Source organism: Ammospiza nelsoni, chromosome 16 (genome assembly GCF_027579445.1).
Source record: "Ammospiza nelsoni isolate bAmmNel1 chromosome 16, bAmmNel1.pri, whole genome shotgun sequence".
NCBI classification, from domain to species: Eukaryota; Metazoa; Chordata; class Aves; order Passeriformes; family Passerellidae; genus Ammospiza; species Ammospiza nelsoni.
This window is the reverse complement of record NC_080648.1, coordinates 9,194,751-9,220,523: the sequence shown is the minus strand read 5'-3', so window position 1 is coordinate 9,220,523 and position 25,773 is coordinate 9,194,751. Positions and strand designations below refer to the sequence as shown.

Genomic DNA, 25,773 nt, shown 5'->3' with positions numbered 1-25,773 from the left:
TTTAAATAAAATATTAGAAAGCTTTTATATTTTAAGACATCTGTATCTCAGGTGCCATATGTGGCTGTGTTTGGTAAACAAGTTTTCAAGGTTGGTAACTTCCAGTGTTTGGGCAGTTTGAAACTGGGTTTATCTATATTTCAGTGGCAGCTGTCTGACCTTAATTCTTCCTTAAGGAACAAATATGACTCATTCTTGTACCTTTTAAAAGTACAAGAATGGTACCTTTTGAGGTACCATTTTTGGTAGGAGAGCTTTTGAGAGGCTTTCCTACCAAAGAGAGGTAGTGGAGTGAAAAGTGTTGTAGAGAGGAGTGGTGTAGAGAAACGAGCCCAGATGGACTCAAGCTGGAGAGCCTTTGTTTGTCCTTCTGTTCCTGACTGCTTTAAACTATTAAGTATAAACTACTAAGTATAAAGTACAGCAGCCAGGCTGGCCAGCTGACCATCGTAGTGCCCTCATGCTACAGCTGAGATGATTCAGGAAAGGGGTGCAGGGAGTTTGATTGAGACAGATTCAATTTGTCTCTGACTTGGCTTTACTGTTGATGGGTTTTTTTTTGTAGAACATAGGAGCTAAGATGATTCAGGAAAGGGGTGCAGGGAGTTTGATTGAGACAGATTCAATTTGTCCCTTACTTGGTTTTATTGTTGATGGGGTTTCTTTCATATATCATGAGTACCCCATCTCCTTGCCAAAACCCTCCAAAGCTATTCTCAGGATGAGAACGGAAGTCAGAGAGGGGAGGGGAGGAGCAGCTTCCCTGTGTGGTGTTTGATGTTGTGCCTGTTCTCTTGCCTTTTGCAGAGGTGGTCCAGCTGAGCCTGCCCGAGGAGCAGCGGGTCACCGTGACCACCATCACCGTCGGCCTCAGCGCCGTGCTGACGTGCGGCATCCGCGGGGCGCTGCGCCCGCCCATCGTCTGGAAGCGCAACGGCGTCGTGCTCAACTTCCTCGACCTGGAGGACATCAACGTACGTCCTGAGCCTCTCCTGTCACTGTCTGTCACACCTTGAGTATGGCCTCCTTTAGCACGTGGTGGTTGTAAGGGTGCAGCTTTTATCTTATTGTTACGGAAAGCGGAAGCTGGTGCAATATTTAGGATTTATGTGAATATGTCTCAGGAATAAAAGCAAAGCAGTGTATGTGCAGGGGAGAGCAGGAGTACTTGGAATAAGTTACATAAAATTATGCTTCTATCTTTCATTGGTGCTTCTTTCCTTGTTCTGGACCTGTGCTCCAGAGACCTCAAAACTCAGGGGAAAACAGCTCTACAGACCCCTCACTCCTCAGGGATGTCTTTCCCAGTACAATGAAACAGGTTCATCAAGAAAATGAAACAAAACATTTGTGTGGTGCCTATGGATCTCTCCTCTCTTTAAACCATATAATCCATTTTTATCTCAGATCCTCCTGTTTCTCTTGCCTTTGAGTCAATTCTCCTCTCTCATTCCTTGGCTGTTATTTCTGACAAGCAGTTTAAAAATGAGATTATTCAGCAGGGTGTGGCGATGCCCTCACAGGAAGGAAGATGAATCTCTTTTAATTCACAGTGCTGGTCTGATCTCTGAGTCATAGTTGGTAGTAAAGACAATACCTGAATGATGGTATAAACTTACTCATTTATTTAATAACATTTAATTACAGAGAGAGTGGAAAGTAGTGTACAAAAATATGGTCTGTATTTCATTTCTCTTTTCATTACAGTATATGGTAAATCAGATTTTATTTTAATTACACTGCAGCAAGAGTTGATTTGTATTTTTTTTCAGTTCTTGTTAATTTGATAACCACTCAGTTCAGAGTTGTTGCAGTCAATACTATAGCTCCCTAAATTGTTGTGAATCCGGGATTGCTGAAATGGGAAAAATCTTTGGTTTATTCTTCTGCAGTAAAATGTGAAAATTACAGCACATGGGACAGAAATGCACACAGAATCTCAGAGCTTTATTTGTTGACTCTTCCTTAGCAGGAAAATCATGTGCACCATGTATAGGCAATTACTGTGTGCACAAACTTAGTAATTAAAACCATCTGAACATCTTTTTATTTTCATCACAGCAAGTATTATCTTTTTAAAATTTTTTGTATTTCTTGTCACTGCTTTGAGCTTGACATGCAAATGCAGAAGAACCTCTGAAGGCTAAAGAGTGGTCTTAGGATTTGTTGGCCAAAATAATGAAAATTTCATGTATTTAGTTTACATTTAGGAAATTTTGGTTATGATGACATCTTAAAGAATTAAAGTTCCTGTGTGAACTGGACACAAAATGGCATTCCAAAAACCTGAGTAGAAACACATTATTGAAGGACTGATTGTACTTGGCTCTGAGGGTTCATTTGCAACTCCTACTGTTTTAAACAGAATGTTGAATACTGAAATGCCAGTTCCTCACATAATTTAGCACTGGCCCAAGTGGATTTCTGGTTTGCTTATAAGTAATTCTATTTCTCATTGTTGATTCTATGTTAAGAGGCAGAGTTATGTCCTTGCACATGAGCCTGACTGTTTCCTGAATGATTCAACACTCCCATGGAGTGTGTTACAGCAAAAAAATCACTTTTTGATCTGTTTCGACTAGTATATCACTGAGAAACTATACCAGTAGACCATTCTGAGATTGTTACAAGGAGAAAAAACAAGATTTGTGCCTCAATTTTAATGTGTCACATACCAGTTTATGACCTCTATCACCTTGTCATATAACACCTGCTACTAGTGAACATCAACTTCTCTAGTCTAATGAACACCTCCACAACTTTTTCATCTTTAATTACACTCTGTAAATATTTTATGTTCTGTATATACACTGCTGTCTGTATTCTGGTCTGACTGCTTGAGGAGGCACAATTTGGCCATTTTTTATTTTTCCTCTTTCCCGGTGGGTGTTATGTAGGATGTTTGAGCTCAGGCATGTCTACTTTCTGGCTACTGAGGATGGGCACCTGCATGTCTGAAGCACTTGGTGGCAGCAGGGATGGTCCTTCAGCTGCTGAATGCAGCCTTTTATTTATCATAGAACCACAGACTGACTTGGGTTAGACGGGACTTTAAAGCTCATCTCATTCCAACCCCCCTTGCCATGGGCAGGGACACCTTTCTCTAGACCAGGCTCCAAAATCTTCATCCAGCCTGGCCTTGGACACTTCCAGGAATGGGGCATCTGCAGCTTTTATGGGAAACATGTGTCAGTGCCTCACCACCCTGACAGGGAGGATTTTTTCCTAATATCTAATTTAATCCTACTCTCTTTTAATCCATTCCCCATTCTCCTGTCACTACATGCCCTTGTTTAAAAGTCCCTCTCCACCTTTCTTGTAGGTTCCCTTCAGGTACTGGAAGGATGCAATTATGTCACTCTTAATCCTTCTATTTTCCAGGCTGAAGAATCCCAATTCTCTCAGCCTTCCCTTCTAGCAGAGGTGCTCCATCCCTCCATTCATCTTGGTCTTTTCCTAAACACCAAACAGCTCAGGTCAGGGGGTGGCAGCAGACAGTTCAAAGCTTCAGCCTTGCGTGGGTACACAAACTCACATTAAACAATAATCTATTTAAAGGCCCTGACAGCAGAAAGTAAAGGCAGTGTGCTTCTTAATGTACTTGAAGGTAGTTAATTAAATTACTCCAGTTTTCCTTTAGTACGCCTCAAGCAGAAACTCAATTGCATTTCTGCTTTTCACAATAAGGTTGGCAATTTGGCTAATTGGAAGTGCAACAGGAGATTAATTGTACCTTTTTAACTTCAAGAAAATCCTCCCTGCTCTTGGCACATTGCTAATCACATACAGACCTACAGGATAGTCACACACTTGGAAAAGTCCTGGTATTATATTTCAATTAAACTCTTTCTCTTCTAAATGCTAATTCAAGAAATCAAATGAAATTAGAAGCTCAAGTCTGAAAAAACAGAATCCTGCCAACCAGGTGTGAGAGCAGCAGAGGAAAGGCTTTGCTGAGGTGTCCTTTGTTGCTTTATTCTTTCCAGATTCATGACAAATGTGATATGAGAAGGTGACCTGTGTTCCAGGGTAATACTGGGAGGGACTGAGATAGTCAACAAAAACCTAGATAAGCCTAAATTTGCACAGAACTGAAAGATTGAACATAACTATAAAGCCTTGTTGTTTAACTGCATTAGTTAAATCACTTTTATGTGATATCTTGATTGGCAGCAAAATATTTATTATTTTTCATTGCTCTCTTAATCAGAAGCTTTCATAAGCAACTAGTAACAATTTGTCATGTCCTGTCTATGGGAGCTCTGTTAATGAGTTGTCACATAGCTATTGCAAAAGAGCCATCCTAATGGTACATGTAATTAAACACTTTCTCTTGCAAACATTTAAGATTGCTTTTAGCATAAAAATATTATTTCTCCATAAATTACCCATCCATATTATTTATCCATTAGAAGTCCCTTTGCAGTTCCACTTTAATAAAGTCACATCAACTTTTCTCATGCAGAAAATAACTATAATGTAGCTGAAACTGATAAATTTGTTATAGCTATAAATTGATTTCTGACTACAAAAGTGAAGTGGTTAAAATGTGTCATCATTCAAAATAATATACTTTTGCCTCCTAGGAACGAGTGATATGTTTTCTCAAGTATGTGATTATGAAAGCATTCCTCAATTTGAAAATAAAATAAACTCCTCATGGAGTCAAATGCATATAGTATTTATAGGGTATTGTTTCACATGATTTGGCATTATCTCCAGAGAAAAATGTGTAAATTGATATAATTTATAAATAAAAGTTGCTCCTTCAGAAGCATGGTGAAAGAGAAGATTACCATAAGAAAACAAATATGGTGAAGAGGTAGATAAGAATTTGGTGAATTACAAGTGTAGTGCAGGTAGCTATAGCCTAAACTCATTAGTGTCTTTAATTACTCATTTCAGTTTAATCTGTACACTTTAACTCACACTGGCATTGAGTCATTAGTTCAAAAATAGAATTTTATATATTTATATTTACACAATATAAATTGTGTAAATACAGAGTTGTGCATTTCTGCTGATGTCAGGTAGGATGGCACAGCCCTGCTGTCACCAAACATCCCACCCAGGGACAAGCCCAGAGCTCCAGACCACAGCCCTGACTGCTGGATTTCCCCATGCCCTGGGAAATCACCTCCATGTGCATCCCATGGCCCTTACAGGAGCTGTGCCCACCTGTCTTGAGACACATTTCATGCATGCTTATGAAAATGTCCCTTTTCCAGGTATAATATTTGAAACCCAAAGCAAACAGCCAGCCTTTAAGGTGCAAGTCACTGGGATTAGTTTTCTCATTAAAATAGTCTGTATGAAGACAATGTATTCATGTTGATGCTTTTAATGCAGATTCACTGTTAAATAATAAAAAGCTCATGTGTGAATAACCCCATTAATTCCCTTCTAATGGAATTAGGGCCATTAAAATCAAACCCTGGGCCATCCTAGATACTGCAGCGATGCAGTGATGGGAGCAAGTTACACAAAGTTGGATATTTACAACCAAATTTTTTCTCTTTCAAATCAAAGTTTACAAAATTGCTTATGGCTTCTTAATGTATTTACAGGCTCTAAAATAGAGGTTAAGTGCAAAATTACTACTGACCATATATTCTAAATATATAGTCTCACATTTTGTCATAATGAAAATTACAGAAATTATATCCACTTGCATTTTTAGAGGAATGTACCTGCTATTCATTTTCCTTGTAATGTTTTCTCTGAGTTTCTCAGGATGTAAAATATACCCATTTTTTGTTATATTATAATTACACAACTATCTAAGAAATTCATGTCCATATTTTCAAGGCAAAAAATTTTTGATTCAGCAGCATGTTGTGTTGAATTTTTTGAGCAGAAAAACAAGAAAAGATAAATTAATGCCCCATCAGGCTATGTTTGCAACAGTATTCTAGCATTTGCTTAAGGCTGAATTTCTCTCCATGTAAATGACTAAAGTGATGTGTAAAACCAAGAACAAATAATATTAATGAAGCATAAGTTTTCAGCTTGTCTCTAGAAATGAATTATTAAAAACATCAAAGAAAGTTATTTAAGGACCCAGGATTAATTTAGTTTTTATCATTTTTATATGAATCACTCATAAATCTATTGTAAAAAAGATCAGAGGCATTTCATTAGTAAGGAGAAATCATTTCCAAAGTGATAGCCATTGTTGTAGATTTTGCATAATAATAATCTCATTAAATGCTTGGGTACATTTTGTTTTAAAATCCTGTAAACATTATCAGAGAGAGATTTCTAGGACACTGAGGATCAGGCAAGCTTTTTTAGTGTGAACTAGTTAATACTGGTTGCTTTGCTGGTGATTCTGAGATCAGGATGGTGTTTTTCTTCATCTGGAAGTGTTCAGGGCCAGGTTGGATGGGGCTTAGAGCAGCCTGGTCTAGTGGAAGGTGTCCCTGCCCATGGCAGGGGTTGGGCAAGATGAGCTTTAAGGTCCCTTCCAACCCAAACCATTCTGGGGTTCTGGTGGGAAACTGGTGACACCAGTAAACCGCTTTGGTAGGACTGGTTTTGTCAGTAGGCACTGAAACCACGTTGAGGTCTCCAGCTTCCTTGGGCTGGAATGGAAGGGGTTAAAAACGAAGTGAATTATTATTAGTTGTAAGAGTAATAATAGTATTAGGAAAGCAAATCTCCTGAGAAAGGAACCACTCAGGGAACTTCATTCCCTCTGCCATTATTTCTGCTATGAATATTTTAAACCATCATGGTGAGAGGGTATTGACTGTCCTTGGTGCTTCCCTCCTGCCCAGTATTTATTGGGAACATTCAGTATCTAACTTGGATGGATTTAAATCTCTGTGTGGGTGTAAAGGGCTTGAGCAAGGGAGAGTGTAACTCATAATGCCATACTGGGGGGTGCCATACTGGTGCCAGTGTGCCCTCCCTGAGAGCTGGGGACGTGGGGAATCTCTGCCTTCATGGCAGTGGGATTGACTTTCCTGTTTCTTCTTCCTGTTTATGGTTTGAAGTCACTCTGGTTTTTTCCTCAAGCAACTGGAAGTTACCCTAAAAAATAAGGGTCTGTGCTCATTCCTCCTCAAATTTCCTGAAAACCAGGAAAGTTTGACAAAAATTTAAAGGGTTTACAATGTTGGACTAACCCTAAGGCATATTAGAAATCTTCATGAGAATCTGAAAGAGGCAGAAGGTGGGTGGCAGTGCCCTGCACCCTGCGGCATCACAGCCTGCTCATCATCCAGGGTTAATGTGGCTCCTCCCTGCCAGCTCCTTCCTGGGTGTCAGAGCAGGAGATTTGTGCTGTTACTATCACAGGCTGGAATTCACTTGAGACAGAATGTGAACAAGATTTACAAGTAATATGCAATGTTTTACACATCTCTGAGCACGGTGTCCCTGAACTGCAGCAGAGTGCATGACCAGGGAATGCATTAGAATGGGAATGGGATAAATAAATATGAAAAATCTTGTGTTTGGAAAGACCAATGCCTTGGGTAATCAGTAGTGATGGAAAGGAAAGGAAATACTGTACCAAAAAAAAAAGGTATATATCCATTTTCTGCTTTGTTATTTTTTTGGAACAACTTTTTTTTTTTTTATATTTTATAGATTACCAAGCTGTTGTCAATGTAAAATGCAGGGTGATGCATTTTTTTACATCTTGAAAAGATAAAACATATTCTGAGGTCATTTAATCAAACATTTGGTTGAAGGGTAAATGCAAGACATGAAAAGAGCTCATGAAGAACAGAGAACTTTTTATTTGAAAAAGGGAGAAAAAAGGTGATACAAACTCCTAGAGAAGTCAATTTATCAGTTGCCACTAGTTGACTTCATCAGTTTTGAGAAATTATAGGCATAGCTTTCTGAATTATATTTATTCAAAAAATTACTTTATAATGGATTTCATAAGGTGGAGGTGATGAACACCCTGCCCTTATCTGGCTGCTTTGATTTAGGGCTTATGATTCTGTGGGGTTAGATGGGTACTCCCTCCAGTTTCATCATTTCTCTTTTTTTCCTCTTCACAAGAAAAGGGTGAGATGCCCCATCCCTGAGCATCCCTTCCAGAGACACCCCATCCCAGGAAGGGTTCAAGGCCCGGTTGGACAGGGCTTGGAGCAACCTGGTCTGGTGAAAGGTGGCAGGGGGGGTTGGACCATATGAGCTTACAGGTCCCTTCCAACAAAAACCTTTCCATGATTCCATGATAATTCACCTTCCAGGTAAATGAGGAAAACCAAAGTATATCTCAGAGCTTGCTGGTTTTGCCTTTCTACTGATTACCTGTTCTTCTTCATGGGATTATACATTTAAATGTCTTTTCAATTTCACTCTGGGGCATTACTGGGGTCAGGTAGGGCAGTAACAGCTCCCGGGGGTGTGCAGCAATTGCTGAGCCTCCCTGATAGCCTCATAATACTGTTTAAAGCTGGGATAGATTTGGGGAGAGAAGAATTATGTTGCATCAGTTTTATAGATGTTTTTGTTCTGCTCTGTCTGCTTTCAGGCTTGTGGTGACTTGGAGAACTGGCTTAACAAGCAAAAGCCATCTGAACCGAGTCAAAACATGTGAAGTGATTTCCTCTGCTTTTTCCCATGGTGAATTATTCCCATTCCCTCTGCCCACCCCATCCAGATGCCAGGCACACAGAGCAGCAGCTCAGCAGCTGTCAGTGCTCACTCACACCCCGTTACACAGGCCAGGGGCTGTGAGCAGCTCCTAGAGCTCCCAGGGGCACTGCAGCATGGAGGGGGACGTGGGACACATCCCAAACACACCCCACAGCTTCCAACTGCAGCACAGCACTCCTGGCTGCACAATGTGGAGTTAGAGGCTATTAAGGAATCAAAGACTCATCATTTCTTAATGCTCCAGGGCTTGGGTTTTTACAGCACTTCCAAATACACCCTTATGAAATACACAAAGAAAGTGCTTGTGCATAAGAATGCATCCATAGATATAAAATGAACCAGTGCCATCCTGATGTGCTAACTATATCCACAGGGAAACACGGGGAGAAAACCGTGAGCTGCAATAAACACACAGAAAGTCATTAATTTGTTACAGAATTCAGTCTGCTTTTGCAGCAACAAAAAGTTCAGTGTTAAACATTTAATGCCACCATCACTTTCTCCTTCCCACTCCTAAACACTTTCAGTTCTTAACAATTGTGAAGTTATATATGAATTTTCTTTGAGTGCAGGTTCTAATACAGGGTTTCCCTTCTATGCCTGACATGGTGATATGGTACTGACCTAAATCATCTTTGATAACTTTCTTTAAACACCACAAGTCAGTAAATAGATTTTAAAAGTCACAAACTGTGCTTTTACCAGTATAAGCCCTGCTTTTCAGGAAAAACACTTTTGGAAAGGAAGTTAATAATACAATATTGTTGCGCCTATTTAATTGTGCAAGGGTTTTTTGCTTATATTAATGCATGTATTATGTATGCATAATGTGATTATAATATATAATATAATTATATATAATTACAATATAATATTATAATTCCAGTACGCACTGGAAATAAACAAATCATCCTTAAAAAGACAATTACAGAGCACAAACCAAGCATTCAGAATATTTTTCTGTGATATTTTAAAGGAAGTAGCATAGTTAAATAGAGAAGATTATATTATCCTGTTTTTCCACAATTCCTTGGACTAAATTATTCTATTAAAGTAGCCATCCTGCTTTTCGTAATCAAAACTTAATTTTAGTTTCTTTTAACTTACAAAAACTGTTATTAAGTCCCCTCCAGTGCAAGAATTTCATGTATCTCATGCAAGTATCATTTGTACAGGGTTGGTGTATTTTCCATTAGCAGTTACTCATGCATCTTTGCTTTCCATCAGGAAAAATCTAATTGACCAAAAAACAGGCAAATGCTTGAAATGGGGATTTTTGAGTAGATATTTGTAAGAATGTATTGGAGAACTTAACCAGCTTATCCCATAGCATAGATGCCTGAGACCAAGGTGACAATAATATCTTAGATGCTTTTGATTATAGATAATGCATTTCAGATAACCTATGGATTTACTCTGGTTCTTTATAATTGTTCACACATTTGCCCATGGGAGCAGCACAGCCAGCAGAACCAGGTTATTCTTGTGGGTGTGTCTGTGCCCTCTCAGGTGAAGGTGTGTGCCTTGGGAAGGGTTGTGTCCTGCCAGTAAACTCCTTATTTCTCAGTGCTCACTTTCAACCTGCCTTAAAACATGTCTAAAAACTAGGCAAGCTCTCTAAATTCTCTTCCCTCTGCCAGTGCTGACCTGCCACTGAGAGGTGAGGCATGAATGTGCTTCTTAATGCCAGACAGAGGATTTTAGAGAAGGTTCCTGAGCTGACAGAAGTAGTGCCAGATCAATCCATGCTGCAGGAGATGGACTGTTTTGTGCTTCTCTTGAAGGGTGCCAGCTGGCATTGCACGTCTGCTGCAGAATCACAGCTTCCTTCAAAAATGTTCAGTGTGGTGTCCGGAAAGGAAGGTTCAAACTGCAAAGCACACGCATCCTGACCCAGCAGCAAATGTGAGATGTAAGGAGCCCCAGAAGGTTTGGGTTTAGAAATCAGCCCATGTGCTGACCAAACAGGTCCAGCCTGTGATCTCTGGGTCCTGGGCAGGGCTTGGCAGCAGCAGGGGGATGTGGATGGTTCCTCACAGAGCTGGAGCTGCCACGGGTGAGCAGGGAAGGAGCAGCATCAGAACTTGTGTGTGTGTGGATTCCCTTCCTCCAGCTCAAAGAAATCAGCACCCAAGTTCTTGAGTCCAAGCCAGCAGATCAAAGTGATGTTCCTGTTTAGTCTGTCCCCCCTGGTGGGTTCTGCCATGCAGAGGAGGCAGTGAGCTGTCACCTCCTCACTGCTGCATGTCCCAGACACGGGGGTGGCAGCAGGCAGGACCTCCTGGAAGGGCTTCCCTGCACACCCTGGGCTGCAGGCTGCTTCCAGCTGCACTTTGGAGCTTTGAAAACAAATCCTTGTGTTTTCATAAGCAGAACCACTCTCCAGCATTCACCCTCTTGTACTGGGTTTGTGCCACCCTGACTCAAAGCTGAATTTTCCCATAATATTGTAGTTAAATTACTCAAAGAGTTCAATTTGACGTATTTCACACGTGAGGATGATTACAGAAAAATCTTTCTTTCAGCTCATGAGCTGTTTCAAAATGTATCCTCCTCAGTTTGCTTAGAAACACAAACACACTGAAGCTGCAGAGTCTGAAGGTTGGTGGAGTAACAAGAGAAGCTGCTTCATTTAGCCATCAGTGCTGTGGTTCTCTTAGCTGGAATTCAGTAAATAAACATTGAAATTAACAAATAAATAATGAATTGAAATAAATTCCTTAGCAGGGTGCTTGTACAGCATAATCAAGTGGCAAAAATGTGTCTAATAATTCAGATCCTTCCCATCTGTAATCAAAAATTGAAACAATGCAAGTGCATGTCTAGAAAGATGAAGGGGAAGAAGAAATATACTTGTTAAGCAGTTACAGAACTAAACAGGTATGTTTGAGAAAAGGCTTTTTGTCTTCTTCCTTGTCTCCTGCCTAGGATATTGTCTGACATGAGTAACAAAGAGCTTCAATTCTTTTTCATCAGGTCTCAAGGCTGCAGTGCATTTTCTAAGAACCAGCACAGATAAAGGAAACCTTAACCCACCCAAATGTTAGCATTTTATGCATCTGAGGTTAACAGGTAGATATTAAATTCTCCCATAAATTAAACAGCTGGAAATGGCCATCTTTTTTATGTGCAAAAAGCACCTTGTTAGCAACAAAGCACAGAAGTTCATATTCTCAGATGAGTCACTTTACCTTACTCTTAAATCGCTGCTCATTTTCTCCCTGTGTGTTGATTTATGAACTTTATAGCCTACTGTTCAAAATTCAAGCTGTGTCCCCAGGCTGCATTGCTATCAAAACCTCTGTGCAGGTAGTATCCATTCATGTAGTGCTTAAAATGTTGTTACTAAATAATAAGGCACCTTTCCTGTCTTTTGTTTCATTCAGGATTTTGGAGAAGATGATTCCCTCTACATCACCAAGGTAACAACAATTCACATGGGCAATTACACCTGTCATGCCTACGGCTATGAGGAGCTGTATCAGACCCACATCCTTCAGGTGAATGGTTAGTAAATGGCATATGTGACATTCCATGAAAACATTCCCTGAGAAAAGTTGTGTGTTAACCTCATTCACACAGAGATGTGGAAAGCCACAGCCCAAATTATCTGTGCACGAGAGCAGATGCAGCTTGGGGTTTGCTCAGTCGCACTGTCGCACAGGCAGTCAAAAATAAAAGTATCAAGGGGGGATGTGTATAATTACCTGGGCTTCAGGAGGGATTTTCATTGTTAAACAAGCTGTCAGTGATATTTCCATAGAGTTAAGAGCAGCCTTTCCAAGCATCTCTTAAAGTAATTACTACTTTTGTCAACAGAAATGTTGCCTCAATAATTTCTTTTTCCAGAAAATCGTTTCTGTTGCATGAAATAGCCCAGGATATTTAAATAAATACAGCAGTGTTTCCAAAAGCAGCTAACCTCCAACTGTATATCCAGGTTATTACCTGGTTGTACTGAGCTTGGTTTGCTGAGGGCTGTTTACACTGGCTCACTGGATCGCAAAATGAGAGCAAATAATTTTACAGGTGAGAGAATCACACAATTCCAGCATTCTCATGCACCTCCATTCCCTGGACTACATTTGTGCCTGGTGGAACTGATATTCAGGTGCTCACTATCTACCTCCTGACCTCAAACTCACTCAGTTGGATTTAGTTTAAAATTACATTAGATTAAGCCAGCATTTCATCAAGGGACCAGCCCACAGAGTATCCACCTCCCCAGCAGCAACAGCATTTTCCAGCTTTCAGCCCTTTTTCACATGTGCTGATAATGCCCAGCAGTGTCTACAGAACAGGGGACAGGGGCACCCATTACTAACTGTGGGTACATTCTGGTATGAAATGGGATGTACACTCTGGGATGTACTCTGGTATGAAAGCATTTATTTTTTAAGGAAAATTCAGTAACTTTATTACAGGGTATATATATTATAAGGAAAAATAGTATTTATTCCTTTCTCTGGCTATGTGTTGACCTGCACAAAGGAGAGCTTTCAGCTGGTAGGGCAGGTCACAGAGGTGACACAGAGGTCAGCAGTGAGAGGAGAAACAGTAAAGAGGGATATTTGTGCATCTTAAGAGGAGCCGTGGTGGTTTTGTTTTGAGGTTTTATTTTGACTTCAGCTCAGGTCTTCTGGACGTGTGTAAGTGCTCCCCCCACCACACAAGTATCTGGAGGAGAGCACAAAGTGTCTGGTTGATGTGAATGAAAGCTGACTTAATGTCTCTACATAATAATTTGCCATCTTTTGGGGAAAGTAAACTGTATATCTCAGCAATGTGGATAACCGAGTCGTGTTTGGTGCAGCTGAGAAAATAGGTTTCCTTCCTCAAAGTGCTATTTGTTTGATGAATGGCAGTTGAAAGAAAAGCCAGCTAACAACTTAATCCCATGTCTATTATGTGATGTATTATGAGGCCTGAATGGAGTTTAGTTGGCAGACAACAATGTAGACTTTATCAGCACTGAGAATAGAAGGCCCAAAGGCTTTGAAACTTAAACCAGAATGAGAGGAGAGCTGGATGGAGTGTGGGGAGGGGGTGATCTGTTCCATACTCACGCTTGCCACTTAGATTTAACTTGTTATTGAAAGATCACATTTTCTTTTTAAGTGGAAGTTTCATACCATAGCTGCATGGGGGCTTTCTTACCAAAAGAATAATGATGTTATACAAAAAACACTATCTGTGTGGGCTTTTTAGTATGCTATATAGTCACTAAATACAGAATAAAAAGCCTTGCATTCTGGTATCAACTCAGGCTTGCTAGCAAACACTGCAGGGTCTAGAAATCTTTGTCTCACAGCATCTGATATTCCCTTGTGAGCCATTAGGCTTTGCAAAGCTGGGGTTTTTCAATTCTTGATGTGGCTGCCACATCAGTCTATTCCCTCCTATTCTGCCTGTGTCACAGTTTCCTCCAGCAGCTGATGCAGGGGTGACAGCCCTGATGGCAGGAGAACATTTCTTGCCTTCAAATGCATTGGAGGGTTCCCAAGGCAGAGCCTTTCACAGGGAAAGAAACCTCAGTTTTAGTAACTTAAAGGACAAATTGAGGAATTTCTCTTGACAGGAGTAGAGGGAAGAAACTGAGCCAAGCTGAACTGAGTGAAGATGCTGAGAATCTAAGTGTAGTTGATGCGCTCTGTTCAGCACTGGGGCTTGTCTCTGTCTGTCTGTATCAAACTAAAAACTCCATCTTCAGCATGGAAGGGTTTTTGTTGCTTTCTTGTGTTGGACTAGAATGGTAAGAGAATGTGACAGAAGCAAATCAGCCAGAACTTGGGTGTATCTGCTCGCCTGTCTCCTCTAGGGAGGCACTGATCTGCTTTCAACATCAAAAACTTGGGGGCTTTTTATTTTGTGAAAATTATCAGATTTTTTCTTTTCACATCTCCCATTGTCTTTTGGGAGAGAATAGAGAAAGAAGATCCAACTAGAACTAGAAGGGTTTATCTGCCACCCTTCCCAAGCCCGCTGTGTCTCTACAGGCAGGTTCTAACTTTTAGAATGTTTTTCAGTTAATCCAGTTTTTTCAAAGCTGCAGCAATTCTTCCAGCATCCTTTGGTCCTTTTCCAGACCACCTGGGCCCTGTCTTACTGTTCCCTCTGAGACACAGCAGTGAGCTCACAAAAGAATCTGATCTCAGTTACATGTGCTCACTTCCTCTGCTTTTATCCAACATATTAGATGCTCTTTAGCTTATTTTTTCCTTTGCCTCTTTTTGGAACATTAGGCTAGATTCTTACATTGATTAGGTAATATAGACAATAAGGAAATACAAGCTTAAATAGAAAGTTTGCAGCCCAATTTTGACATTAAATGTTTCTGAGATTTGGAGCTCTACCACTACTCAGTTGCTAAATGCTGTGCAGTGTTTCCTTTGTGTCAGATGGTTCAGGATATCCCAAATAATATGGGTAGATCCAGATGCTTATTTTGACAAGCAGAGATGAGAATCCTCTTTGACAGAAAATGTGAAGGTCACCAGGTGAATGCCCCAAGCTGCTGGCTCACATCTGGACATGTGAAATTCAGCCTGTTTGATGGGAGAGGTTTGGTTGAGCTCATCAATCTTAGGATTCAAAGTTACTGGTAAAATTTAAGTCAGTGTATTTATGCAGCTTGCCCTTAACATCTTTGGAGGAAAAGAAATTGTGCTGAAAGGCGATGTTTAAACAGTTTAAGACTGAAAAGTTCATCTTACATTCTGGTATCTTTGATCAGGAGGAGCCAAGAACAGCAGGAAAGTTTTGTTCTCTCCCATGTATGGATATTGCTTGGGAAATGTGTGCAGTATACACTAACTGTTGGGAGGAAGCAATTTAGCACTTTCAAAAGGAAAAAAGAGGTCCTGAGGATAAAGAATCTCATAAAATAGTAATCAACTATGAAAATTGGTAAGTCTGTTGGTAAATCAAAAGATTTACTGAGTATAGGAGATTTGCTGGGTGTAGGGCATCATTTTCCTTGGTCCTTGCACTCAGGAAATCATCAGCATAAATCAGAATATTGTATTCCTTGAAAATAGTTTAAAAAAAGTCATTTGATCCTCAGCCCAATTATAAGGGTCCAATAGGACAAATTTTCCAGTAAGGGAGATGTTACAAACATGGATGTTTCATTAATGTGGCTTTTCAGAAGAAAACAAAATGCTGCAAGCTCCTTTCAAATCATAAATGTAAAACATCTCAAGTAAATGATTAATCTGTTAATTATTGCTGCACCCTGGAGTATAGAGCTCCTACAGCAGCAATGGATGTCTTTGGGCCTTGGTGGCACCATCTGTGCTCATCGTGTGCTTTATCACCTGAGCTGTTTTGCAGTAATGAATTGATCTGCTCACCAGTGAGGTGCTGCTCAGTATGCAGTGGTAGGCAATCTACCCAATCTCATGCTTGTTTCAATGCCTCTTTCTTCCTACTTTGCTTAAGATAATGGCATTTTTATATTGCCCTTGGCTGCAGACACAGTAATGGTTAGCAATGATATATATTCACCAAGGGAAAAAGCAAAAGGTAATCCATATATCCCGAAGTCTGGAACTGAAATCTTTGCAAGTTTAATGTGCTTACTTGGAATGTATTAATTTGTAGCAAGGACAATAAAAATATATTCTGCAGTTTGCTGTTATCACAAGGCATTTGCATGAAATAATTTACCTGTGCAGTGAATTATGTAAGACAAGGGAGAAGAAATAAAAAGTTTAAAAATAGAAGGAAAAGGAAAAGAGAGCAGAAATGGAGGTGAAGCACATACTCTTTGTAGGTGAAAACAAACAGTTTCCTTATTAATCACTCTTGAAAAGATACCTTGCTATAATTTTAGTTAATTTTCATGCAGAGCATTGATTCAGTGTGTAGGACCTGTGAGCTACCTTTGGCAGTATAAATCTGTTGTGTTTGAAGCCCTCCAGGTAAATTTGGTGGATTATTCATGTGCAGGCTATCAAGGTGTGAGGCAAAAATGTGAGATGAAATATGAGTCTGTTTGCAGTGCCCTGATTCTGTGGCCAGCCTGGGAAGTGCTGACACAGCTGCCCAGATGAGCAGGAAAGCCTAAAGCAAACAATATTAAGGAAAAACCAACCCACAGTGGTTTTGAGAGATTAAATAGGTGATGACTGGGATGGGCTCTGCCTCTGAGAGCTGGTGGGTGAGAAGTCACTTGGCTTGGAGTGAAATTGCTCTGGTGCCTTTGGCCATGTGAGATCTCAGCCAAGTCAGTTGATTTCAGGATTTAAGAATGAGACCTTGAGTATTGTAAATCTTTTTCCTCTGCATTTGTAGGAGGCACACTGTCCTTCAGCTGTGAGTCTAAATAAATCATGTTGGCCTTCAATGGACCTCACTTACTCAATCATTTCATTTTAAAAATGTTACTAGTAGCATCCCATCCAGGCTGGCCAGATCCACATTGGACTCTGGCCATGATTTTACAAAACTGTAAAGCTTTCAGCAGCACCAAAATCTCCCAATCTGATAGAAAAGTTGACTGCTTCATTGTGAAACAGAGATACCATCAGCCACAGTGTGAGACATCCTCACATTTCCTTTTATTTTTCCTCAAGATGGAAGAGTCTCACTGGTATCTTTCACTGATGCTGCAATATTGCAATTTATTTTTTTTTAAAGCAAGTCAGTAAATTGTTAAGAAATAGTTAATGGGTGGTATTAAACCTTGTTGGTTTGAGCAGTGAAGGAAAGATGATTGAAAATCAATGAACATCTCTGAAATTGTAATATAATTAGTAGTTCTGCCAGTGGAGTATATTAAATAGCTCAGGAGTGCCTTTGTGAACAAGGTAAGTCATGTTTTAAAAACCTCTCAGTGAAAGGAAGTAATTGATAAACACTTTATTTGTTCAGAATAAGAGGTAGTGAATACACAGTCCACTTCCTGATGGATAGTTAAATACTGAAGATTAAGTTATTTTCATAAGCAAGAACTCAAATTCCCTCCTAGATTCAGTGAAGATCTGAAGTTTATACTTTAATTTTTAAATATGTGAGTACCCACGTTAGGTTTTAATCCAGCTGTTGAGTTAAGTTAGTCACTCAGTGAAAGTCTAAATGCAGAATTGGATCACAAGGTTCCTCCCTGACATCAGTATATTAGTTTACTCTTTTCTGTTATAGAATCATAGGATCACGGACTGGTTTGGGATTGAAGGGATCTTAGACACCATCTCAGTCATCTCAATGCAACCCCCTGCCATGGGCAGGGACACCTTCCCCTAGACCAGGTTGCTCCAAGCCCCATCCAGTCTGGCCTTGAACGCTTCCAGGGATGGGGCATCCTCAGCTTCTGTCACATGCCAGTGCTTGGAAAAGTGTTATTTTCTATTTTCTGCCCCCAAAGTCAAGCTGTAGAAAAATCATTCTTGTAGCTTGCACTGACAGCCAGACTGAGTTCATCTCTGTGGTTCTCAGCTCAGAGCCGCTCGTGGCATTGCAGGACAGCAGTGGCTCTGCAGCCCCGGCGCAGTCTCAAGTCTCCAATTCCTCAAGTCCTCATTTCCTCAAGTCCCCAGTTCCTCAAATCCCCAGTTCCCCAATTCCGCAAGTCCCCAATTCCTCAAGTCCCCAGTTCCCCAGTCTCAAGTCCCCAGTTCCTCAAGTCCCCAATTTCCCAGTCTCAACTCCCTGATTCCTCAAGTCCCCAATTCCCCAATTCCTCAAGTCTCCAATTTCCCAATTCCTCAAGTCCCCGGTTCCCCAGTCTCAAGTCCCCAGTTCCTCAAGTCCCCAATTCCCCAGTCTCAACTCCCTGATTCCTCAAGTCCCAAATTCCCCAATTCCTCAAGTCCCCAATTCCCCAATTCCTCAAGTCTCCAATTTCCCCATTCCTCAAGTCCCCAGTTCCCCAGTCTCAAGTCCCCAGTTCCTCAGTTCCCCATTCCTTGCCCCCGCAGTGCCTCCGGTGATCCGCGTGTACCCCGAGACGCAGGCGCAGGAGCCGGGTGTTTCAGCCAGCCTCAAATGTCACGCCGAAGGGATCCCTAATCCCCGCATTACCTGGCTGAAGAACGGCATTGATATCATGCCAAAACTATCCAAACAGCTATCGCTCCTCGGTAAGAACAGAATTCTGATTAATTAAAGTATTGTTGGCAGGGATTAAGGAGGATTATTTTGCACTTTAAACCAGAAGTTCTTGTACTTTGCTAAGCCACAGTTGTTGGAAATCGTGTTATAAAACCCCTGTTCTTTCTTTTTATCTCTTTCTCCTGTGAATTTCCTGGGAAATACACTATTGATTGATGTAAGTGGTAATTGCATTCTGTTCAAAGACAGCCTGCCTGTTTCTTCGCTGCCTTGCTTCTTGTGTACAGCACAGGAGAAAAGAAATGCATTAAATTATTTGAAGAGAAATTCGTTAAATTATTTGTTCACATCTAAGCCCAGACTGGATGCAAGTCAGCTGAGAGTCATTCTCCCACTCAGCCCTGCTGAAGGAATTGGGCTTTTAACTCCTCTAGGTCACTGTTCAAATGAGGATGCAACAGATATAGCAAATGGCAAAAACATTAATTTGCAATTTTCTGTGTAAAAATTATAACCCCATCCTCAACACATGCCCCAGTCTGGCTTTGGTAGATTGTGCCCTTCAGCCTGTGTTGGTAGCACTGATATTGCTGCATGGCACCTACAATGTCTCAGCATGTTCCAAAGGTTTTAGCCATTGGTCCAACTGCAGGAAGCAAAATGGTAGAAGGAACTGTAGAGAGACCCCTTTAAACCAAAGTTTTTTGGTGATCTGATGAAAAACAGTCTGGAAAACTGAAATTAATTTTTCTTCACTAAAGCCAAAGCACTTTTCTAACAAAAAGAAGAAATAAATTAAATGCAACTTATAGTTTGACTTGAGATTGTTCTTTGTTCTTCTCTGGTGTGGATGTGCTGATGGAAAGGAGCAAGACATCAGCTCACATGAGAATCCCCAAAAACCTCTAGTTACACAGGAGGAAACACAGTGGGGTGGAACCACCCTGTTGAGCCTTCAGTGGGTGCCTGTGGTGATGGAGGACAATTAAGGCAGGGACAGCAATTAGCAGCAGTGAGGAGCACTGTCTATGGGTGTCTCTCTTACAGCAAATGGAAGTGAACTCCACATCAGCAGTGTTCGCTATGAAGACACTGGTGCCTACACCTGCATTGCCAAAAATGAGGTGGGAGTGGACGAGGACATTTCTTCCCTTTTCATCGAAGACTCAGCAAGAAAGACCCGTAAGCTCACTTTTCCATGCATTTCTTCCTTTAAATAGTGTTGGCATGTGATGGCATACATGTAATTTAATTTAGTGTAATTTAGGTCAGGCTATTGCATGCAGTAAGTTGGATCTTACATAAGGTAATGACAGTTCTGAATGCACTTTGATCAGAGGATTGGACACTTTTTGGGGATAGAAATCATGCAGAGAAGGTAAAATCTTGTCCAGGAAGATGGTGTCTTTCATGTGGCAGAATTATACTGAGTGTGTGATGGGTAACAGCTTTATTGGAGTAACAAATTGGCAATAGTTTCAGATATCAGGGAATCCAAGATGTAATATTTTGTCACATTCTATAAATCTCATTGATTTCTGTATAAGGCTTCTTTTGAAGCCAGTTACCAGTCAAAATTCTTGAATATTTAGATATCTGAAAAATGTCGTGATTAAATTATTTTACCTATTTTTACATCACTGACTGGCAAAATAGGTTTCCCTCAGTGTGAAATTATCTTCCACCTCAAAGACAAATACCCTCCCAGCTGCTCCTCCCACATCTCCCATAGGAGTGCAGCAGTGTTGTCTTGACCACACTGACCCCAAAAGAGAATTGCTGAAGGAGGTGAGCAGTTGTCCCATAGAAAAGCTCCCAGAGGCCTGATCTTTCCCAGTTCTGCTTTCTTGAATGCCTGGGAGATTACCTGGGTTTATGGTGATACCAAAAGTCTAGGTGCAAATGGGATTTTTACTGCTTTTCTGGCTGCTAATATAGAGCAAGAATTGAAACAAAGTTACCCATAAATATGAGCTTTCAAGGAAAATCTTTGCAAAAGATATCCTATTCCTCATTAACTAGATTTATATACTCTTGTTAATACTGGTCATTTTCCCTTGAATACTTGAGCAAGGGAAATTACAGTATGTTGAGAAATAATTGGATCTATCTGGAACAGAAATTCAAATGCAGGTGTGCTTTAAAAGCTTGTGTGAATCCTGAAAGAATGCAGTTGCCTGAAGTTCCAAGAGACACCACAGCCAAGGCTGCAGCTGCTGTAGCTGCTGTAGCTGCCAGCCTCAGGCTTCTTCTGAAAGATGCTGGTGGACCTGGCAGTGCTGGGTTAATGGTTGGACTCGATGATCTTAGAGGTTTTTTCCGACCTTAATGATTCTATAATTCCACGTTGTGTTTCCTCATGGAACCTGCACAGAAAACCTCAGGCTGTGCCATACCTGCAGCTGCATTTGGAGGTAACTGCTCCTCTTTAGTAGGGCATTGATCTTTGCACAGCTGCCTTCATTTCAGGAAGGATTTTTCCCATGTCAAAGTTTCTTAATTGTCTCTAGAAGGAGCAAATGTGTTTAGAGCTCTCTGTCTTTCCTGGTATTTTATTTGAATGAATGTTACAAAATTTTCACCAATTAAACAGTTCGTGTAAACATGAGTATTTATTCAGTTACTTGATACAATGAAAGTTTTGACATTGTTTTGTTGTTTTTTTTCTTTTCCTGATTATTTTCTGGCTTTCCCAATATTCTGATGCTGCAGTTGCAAACATACTGTGGCGAGAGGAAGGTACTGCAGTAAAGTTCTTTTGTTGTAGTGATAATGTGCTTGTCTGCTTTAATAATTCCATGATGGGCCATTCTCCACTGACTTGCCACTAACCCTATCAACTTTCACAGTCACCAGATTAAGTACAGACCAGACTTTTAAAAGCTAAATTATTCAAATAAGAGATGTCACTCTTGCACCTATAACTTCTTGCATTTTCCCACTATAAAATAATAGATGATCATAAAATATATAAAAATATGAATTTTATATATAATGCCAGAAATGTGAGTAGCCTGAGATTTTCAAGCTGCATTAGCAATCACACAAGTATCAGAAGTGCTCTCAAATTACCATAATTGAACAAGTAAGGCATAAATTCAATATACTGCATTTTTAAGCAAGCAATTCAAGCTCTTCCTTTTCAATAGCATGTATTGATGTTATCTAGGTGAGCAAAAGAAATTGTGTTCTTGACTGTTAGGCAAAACAAAAATCCAAACCACAACAGGTTTTCTTCCCTCTATCCTTTGAATCAATGCAGGGTAAAGGTTGCCCCATTTCTCCTTGTTTTAATTGGCAGTTAAGAGCTCTAGTTTGATCAAACTTACAGTGTGCCCTTCACAAGGTCGTCAACTGTGTATCTTGGAAGCCAAAGTAAAAAAAAAACCATCCTGAGCAGCTAATTGACTCAAGGATATCATGGAGGGCCTTATAATCACCTTATTTTGTACATGCATGTGCTGTCATAATTTCCAAAATACCCAGTGAGAAGCATCATGCAGAGCCCAAGGGGCTCTCACACAGGTTGTCCATCTGACTCTGTGGGTGAGGAGCCCAGGTGTGCAGAGGGGCCCCTGTGACCCTGGGCTCCTGGGGGGCTGTGAGCAGGACACCCGCTCCCTGGAGGAACGTTCTGAGGTTCAGGTGCAGATGTAAACCAGTTCTCACATCTGCCAGCTCCTTGTGAGGCAGCTGAGACCTCGGTGTCCCTCAAGCTGAGTGGGAAGGGTTGCTGTGCAGTGACAAACTGCTCTCAGCCACGTCCCCCTGCAAACCCCCAAACTCCCTCACCCTGCTGCTCCAAGAAGGGCTTCAGGCTCACTCTGCTTTTGGAGGGGGCAAAGCCCCTTTGTCAGTAGTGCCTCCAAAACAACAGCTGGGCTTCCAGCCTCAGCAGGAAGGTTCTGGGTAGCTTGGGCTTGGCACAAAGGATTTGGGGGCAGAAAGAGGGTGCCAGGGCGTGGTGACCAAACCTGGTGCACACTGTCAGTGCCACTGTTAGCCACATGGAGCAAATACACTGGTCTGTTTCTAGAGTCCCTTCCAAGCCAAGGCAAATGCAGCTCACTGAGGTCAGAGAAGTGGCTCAGTCACCTAGGAGAGCTCCCCAGCACTTCTTTCTGAACACCCCACCTGCAGGTGCCTGGTGCAGGGCTGTGAGGAGTCATCACTGCTGGTGCTCCTGTAAATGGCATTATGGGCACTAGGAATTGCTATTTCCCTTCTGCTTGGACATGAAATCTCTAATGCATCTCATCAGTCCAGCATCACCTGCACGATGCTCCATGGCTGTTTTTATAAAGTGTTCCTTATGCTCCTTTTTAAAGAAAGCAGTTGAATAATCCTACCAGATGTGGAAGTAGAGGAATATTTAAAGAACAGCTGAGAAGTTGTTTGCAGAAAGTCTTATTATAATTTTGCTAAATAGATGGACTTACTGCTTATCAACCTTGCACATTTTAAATGAAAGTATGAGCAATGTTGAGGCAAAACATGGCCAGTAAAGCAGATCTGCTGTTGATGTTCCTAAACAGTTCAGTATCTGTAAAGCAGGTTTATTACCCTGCTTGTGTTGTTCTGTAGTATGTGATGGGCACATTCATTCTAGAATATACTTCAGCATGTGAAATCTTGGCACGGAGAAAGATGGAAGACAGGAATGGCATTTTTGGTTTTATATTTTAATATATTCGGTCAATTCCTTACTATGTGCAAGTAGCAATATTAACAGATGCATTGGTAGGTTTGAGCTCCTTTAAAATCACTAACTCATCCCCACAAGGTCTGGAGTAATTAAAACCTTGGGAAAATGCCTAAAAAATATGGTGTAGAACAACTTTTGCAAGTCAAACTTTTAACACAAGTATTTGGTCATTTTAAAAGTCAGTCTGTCAGTTTGTTCTCAGAACCTTTCAGACCATGCCCAGGCAATGCCCTAAGAAATGAATGCACACAGGGCAACCAGCCAGTTAAACCTGGGGCTGGAAGCACATGCAGTATTTACTCAATGTACAAATAGTTTTTAATTTTGTCCAGAGAAAACCATGAGTAGCCCAAATGTAAAGCAGAGATTTGGTTTTTTTCTGTGACAGTGTTCATTTCTGTAGTGAGCATTGCTCACTTAATACCTGGAGAAAGGGGGCATTTTGTGCCAGCAGGCAATCAGCAGTTATGTGAGTGTATGCACTTAAAAAGCTGAAAGCCTTTTCATTACCAAATTTAAGTTCTAAAATATTTCCAAGTATTTAAATTAAGTTGAGGAAAATTCTTTAAGTATAGGATCATGGTGAAAAATTTGCCCTTTGATCTCAAAGGAGGGATGTATAAATGTACACTGATGGAGACACTGTATTTCTCAAATAAGCTCTTGTTGATATCAGGTATCCTCCCAATGTTTTTTTGTTAGAGCCAACTTCGTCTGGAGTGGATCAAATAAGAACTGTTATGTTTTAAAGTCCTCTCCATTCTTAATGGGGTTTTTTTTTTTATATTAGGGATATTTTGCTATACAGGTGAAGTACTTTGCCTTTCATTATGCCTTTAGGTTTTGAACTAGTTGTGTCATCTAACCTGAAATGTCCTCAATTCAAAAGGAAAAAATTTTTCAAAACTCCTCCTTAGTCCCCGAGTTCCCAATTTAGTACCTGCCTCACTACTATAAAAAACACAAAATACTTCATTGCCCACCTCTGTACTGAAATAATTCCCAATTCCCTGCACCAAGGAGTTGCATCAGTATAATAAAAAATGGAGTCTGTTCTACTGATGTCCATGAAATTGTTTAGGATGTACCCCAACCAAGATTTGGCAAATGTTTCATAAGTCACAATAAAACACCTAGTTTGTCTAGTAAAATCCTGCTTGGTCTAAATATCAGTATGAAAACCAATCTCTGGGCAAAAAAAGTGGTTTAATTTTAACTGACAAACTTTTTTAAAAAGAGAGTAACTGAATGCTCTCGGGAATTTGTAGCATATTTTAATCAGTCTGCACAAAAACTTGGACTCATTTTACTGTAAAATAAGTAGTAGAACTTGCCAAGTCTCTGACTCTAAACCTATTGGGGTAAAATTTTTTATCAAAGTATTTTTGTGGGTAATTATGGTCTTCTTAAATACACCCTCATTGTAATAGGATCATCAGACAAAATCACACTACTCTTGTGCATGAAAATAATAATAAGCATCCTCACAATAGTCATAATTGATTGCCTGCCTGTTTTCACTTCTGAGGATTAAAATCCTTTACCCATGAAATGTCAGCACTCATTCCAGGCCAGGGTCAAATTCTGCCCTCTGAGTGTTCATCAAATCCCACTAAAGCAGGTGGGAGATGTGTGGATGTTGGGAGCGCAGGTTTTGGCCCAAAGTGCCTGCATGAAATGTGTTACCAATATACTTGGGGAAAAATAACCCTTAGTCCATGAAATAACTCTCAATGGAGCTTTTTTCCCTACATGCATGATCCTGCCCTGTGCAATCACATTTGAGGATCACAACTCTTGTACCCACCTGAGCCCTAACTGGGGGATTTCTGTGCTGTGGTTCAGAGACTCAACCATGTCAGTACAGCAAACACCACATGCTGACACATTGTTCTCTGAAATTACTTACTTGGCATCAAAGAAGGGGGCTTAGCAACAAAAACACCCTTCTGGCCTTACTAAATACACATGTTTTACAACATTTTCCAAAAATGCCTTTGTCCAAATTGTCCCTATTTTTACTGTCAAATTTCCTGATGATTTAGATCTCAATCCTGCAGACAGTTAAGAAATGTGAGAAACACTGTCTCTGTGAGCAGTACTTAGAGCTGCCACCACAGGACCAGCAAAGGGAATTTTTAGCACTGAACACTGTTCAGAGCCATAGAATGGGGACTTTATTTCTCCATGGGAAAAATTGAATAAATTTGAAGATACAAATTATGGCATCACCATATTGTTGGCAGATAAAGTACACTATCAACACTGCTAGGGGTGACAGTGGTCCTTGCAAACACTTACTGGTGGTGGTGTGAAAAAATGAAATTATTGGATCTTTGAAACTAGAGGGTTTGAAAGGATCCTGAACATTTCTTAAAGATCTTGTCACTGCA

The 25,773-nt window shown here is 40.5% G+C and overlaps 1 protein-coding gene across 2 annotated transcripts in view; it reads left to right on the top strand.

Annotated features, from left to right (window-relative positions):
- Nucleotides 1–25,773, top strand: part of FSTL4 (follistatin like 4) — a 209,308-nt gene that overhangs the window by 169,524 nt on the left and 14,011 nt on the right. Inside the window, exons 7-11 of one of the 2 annotated variants that reach the window (XM_059483510.1) lie at nucleotides 808–974; nucleotides 12,009–12,129; nucleotides 18,543–18,704; nucleotides 19,723–19,857; nucleotides 21,388–21,414. In XM_059483510.1, coding sequence (XP_059339493.1) covers nucleotides 808–974; nucleotides 12,009–12,129; nucleotides 18,543–18,704; nucleotides 19,723–19,857; nucleotides 21,388–21,414 — 612 coding nt within the window. The remainder of the gene's footprint in view (nucleotides 1–807; nucleotides 975–12,008; nucleotides 12,130–18,542; nucleotides 18,705–19,722; nucleotides 19,858–21,387; nucleotides 21,415–25,773) is intronic. The other variant, XM_059483511.1, reaches the window with a different exon arrangement.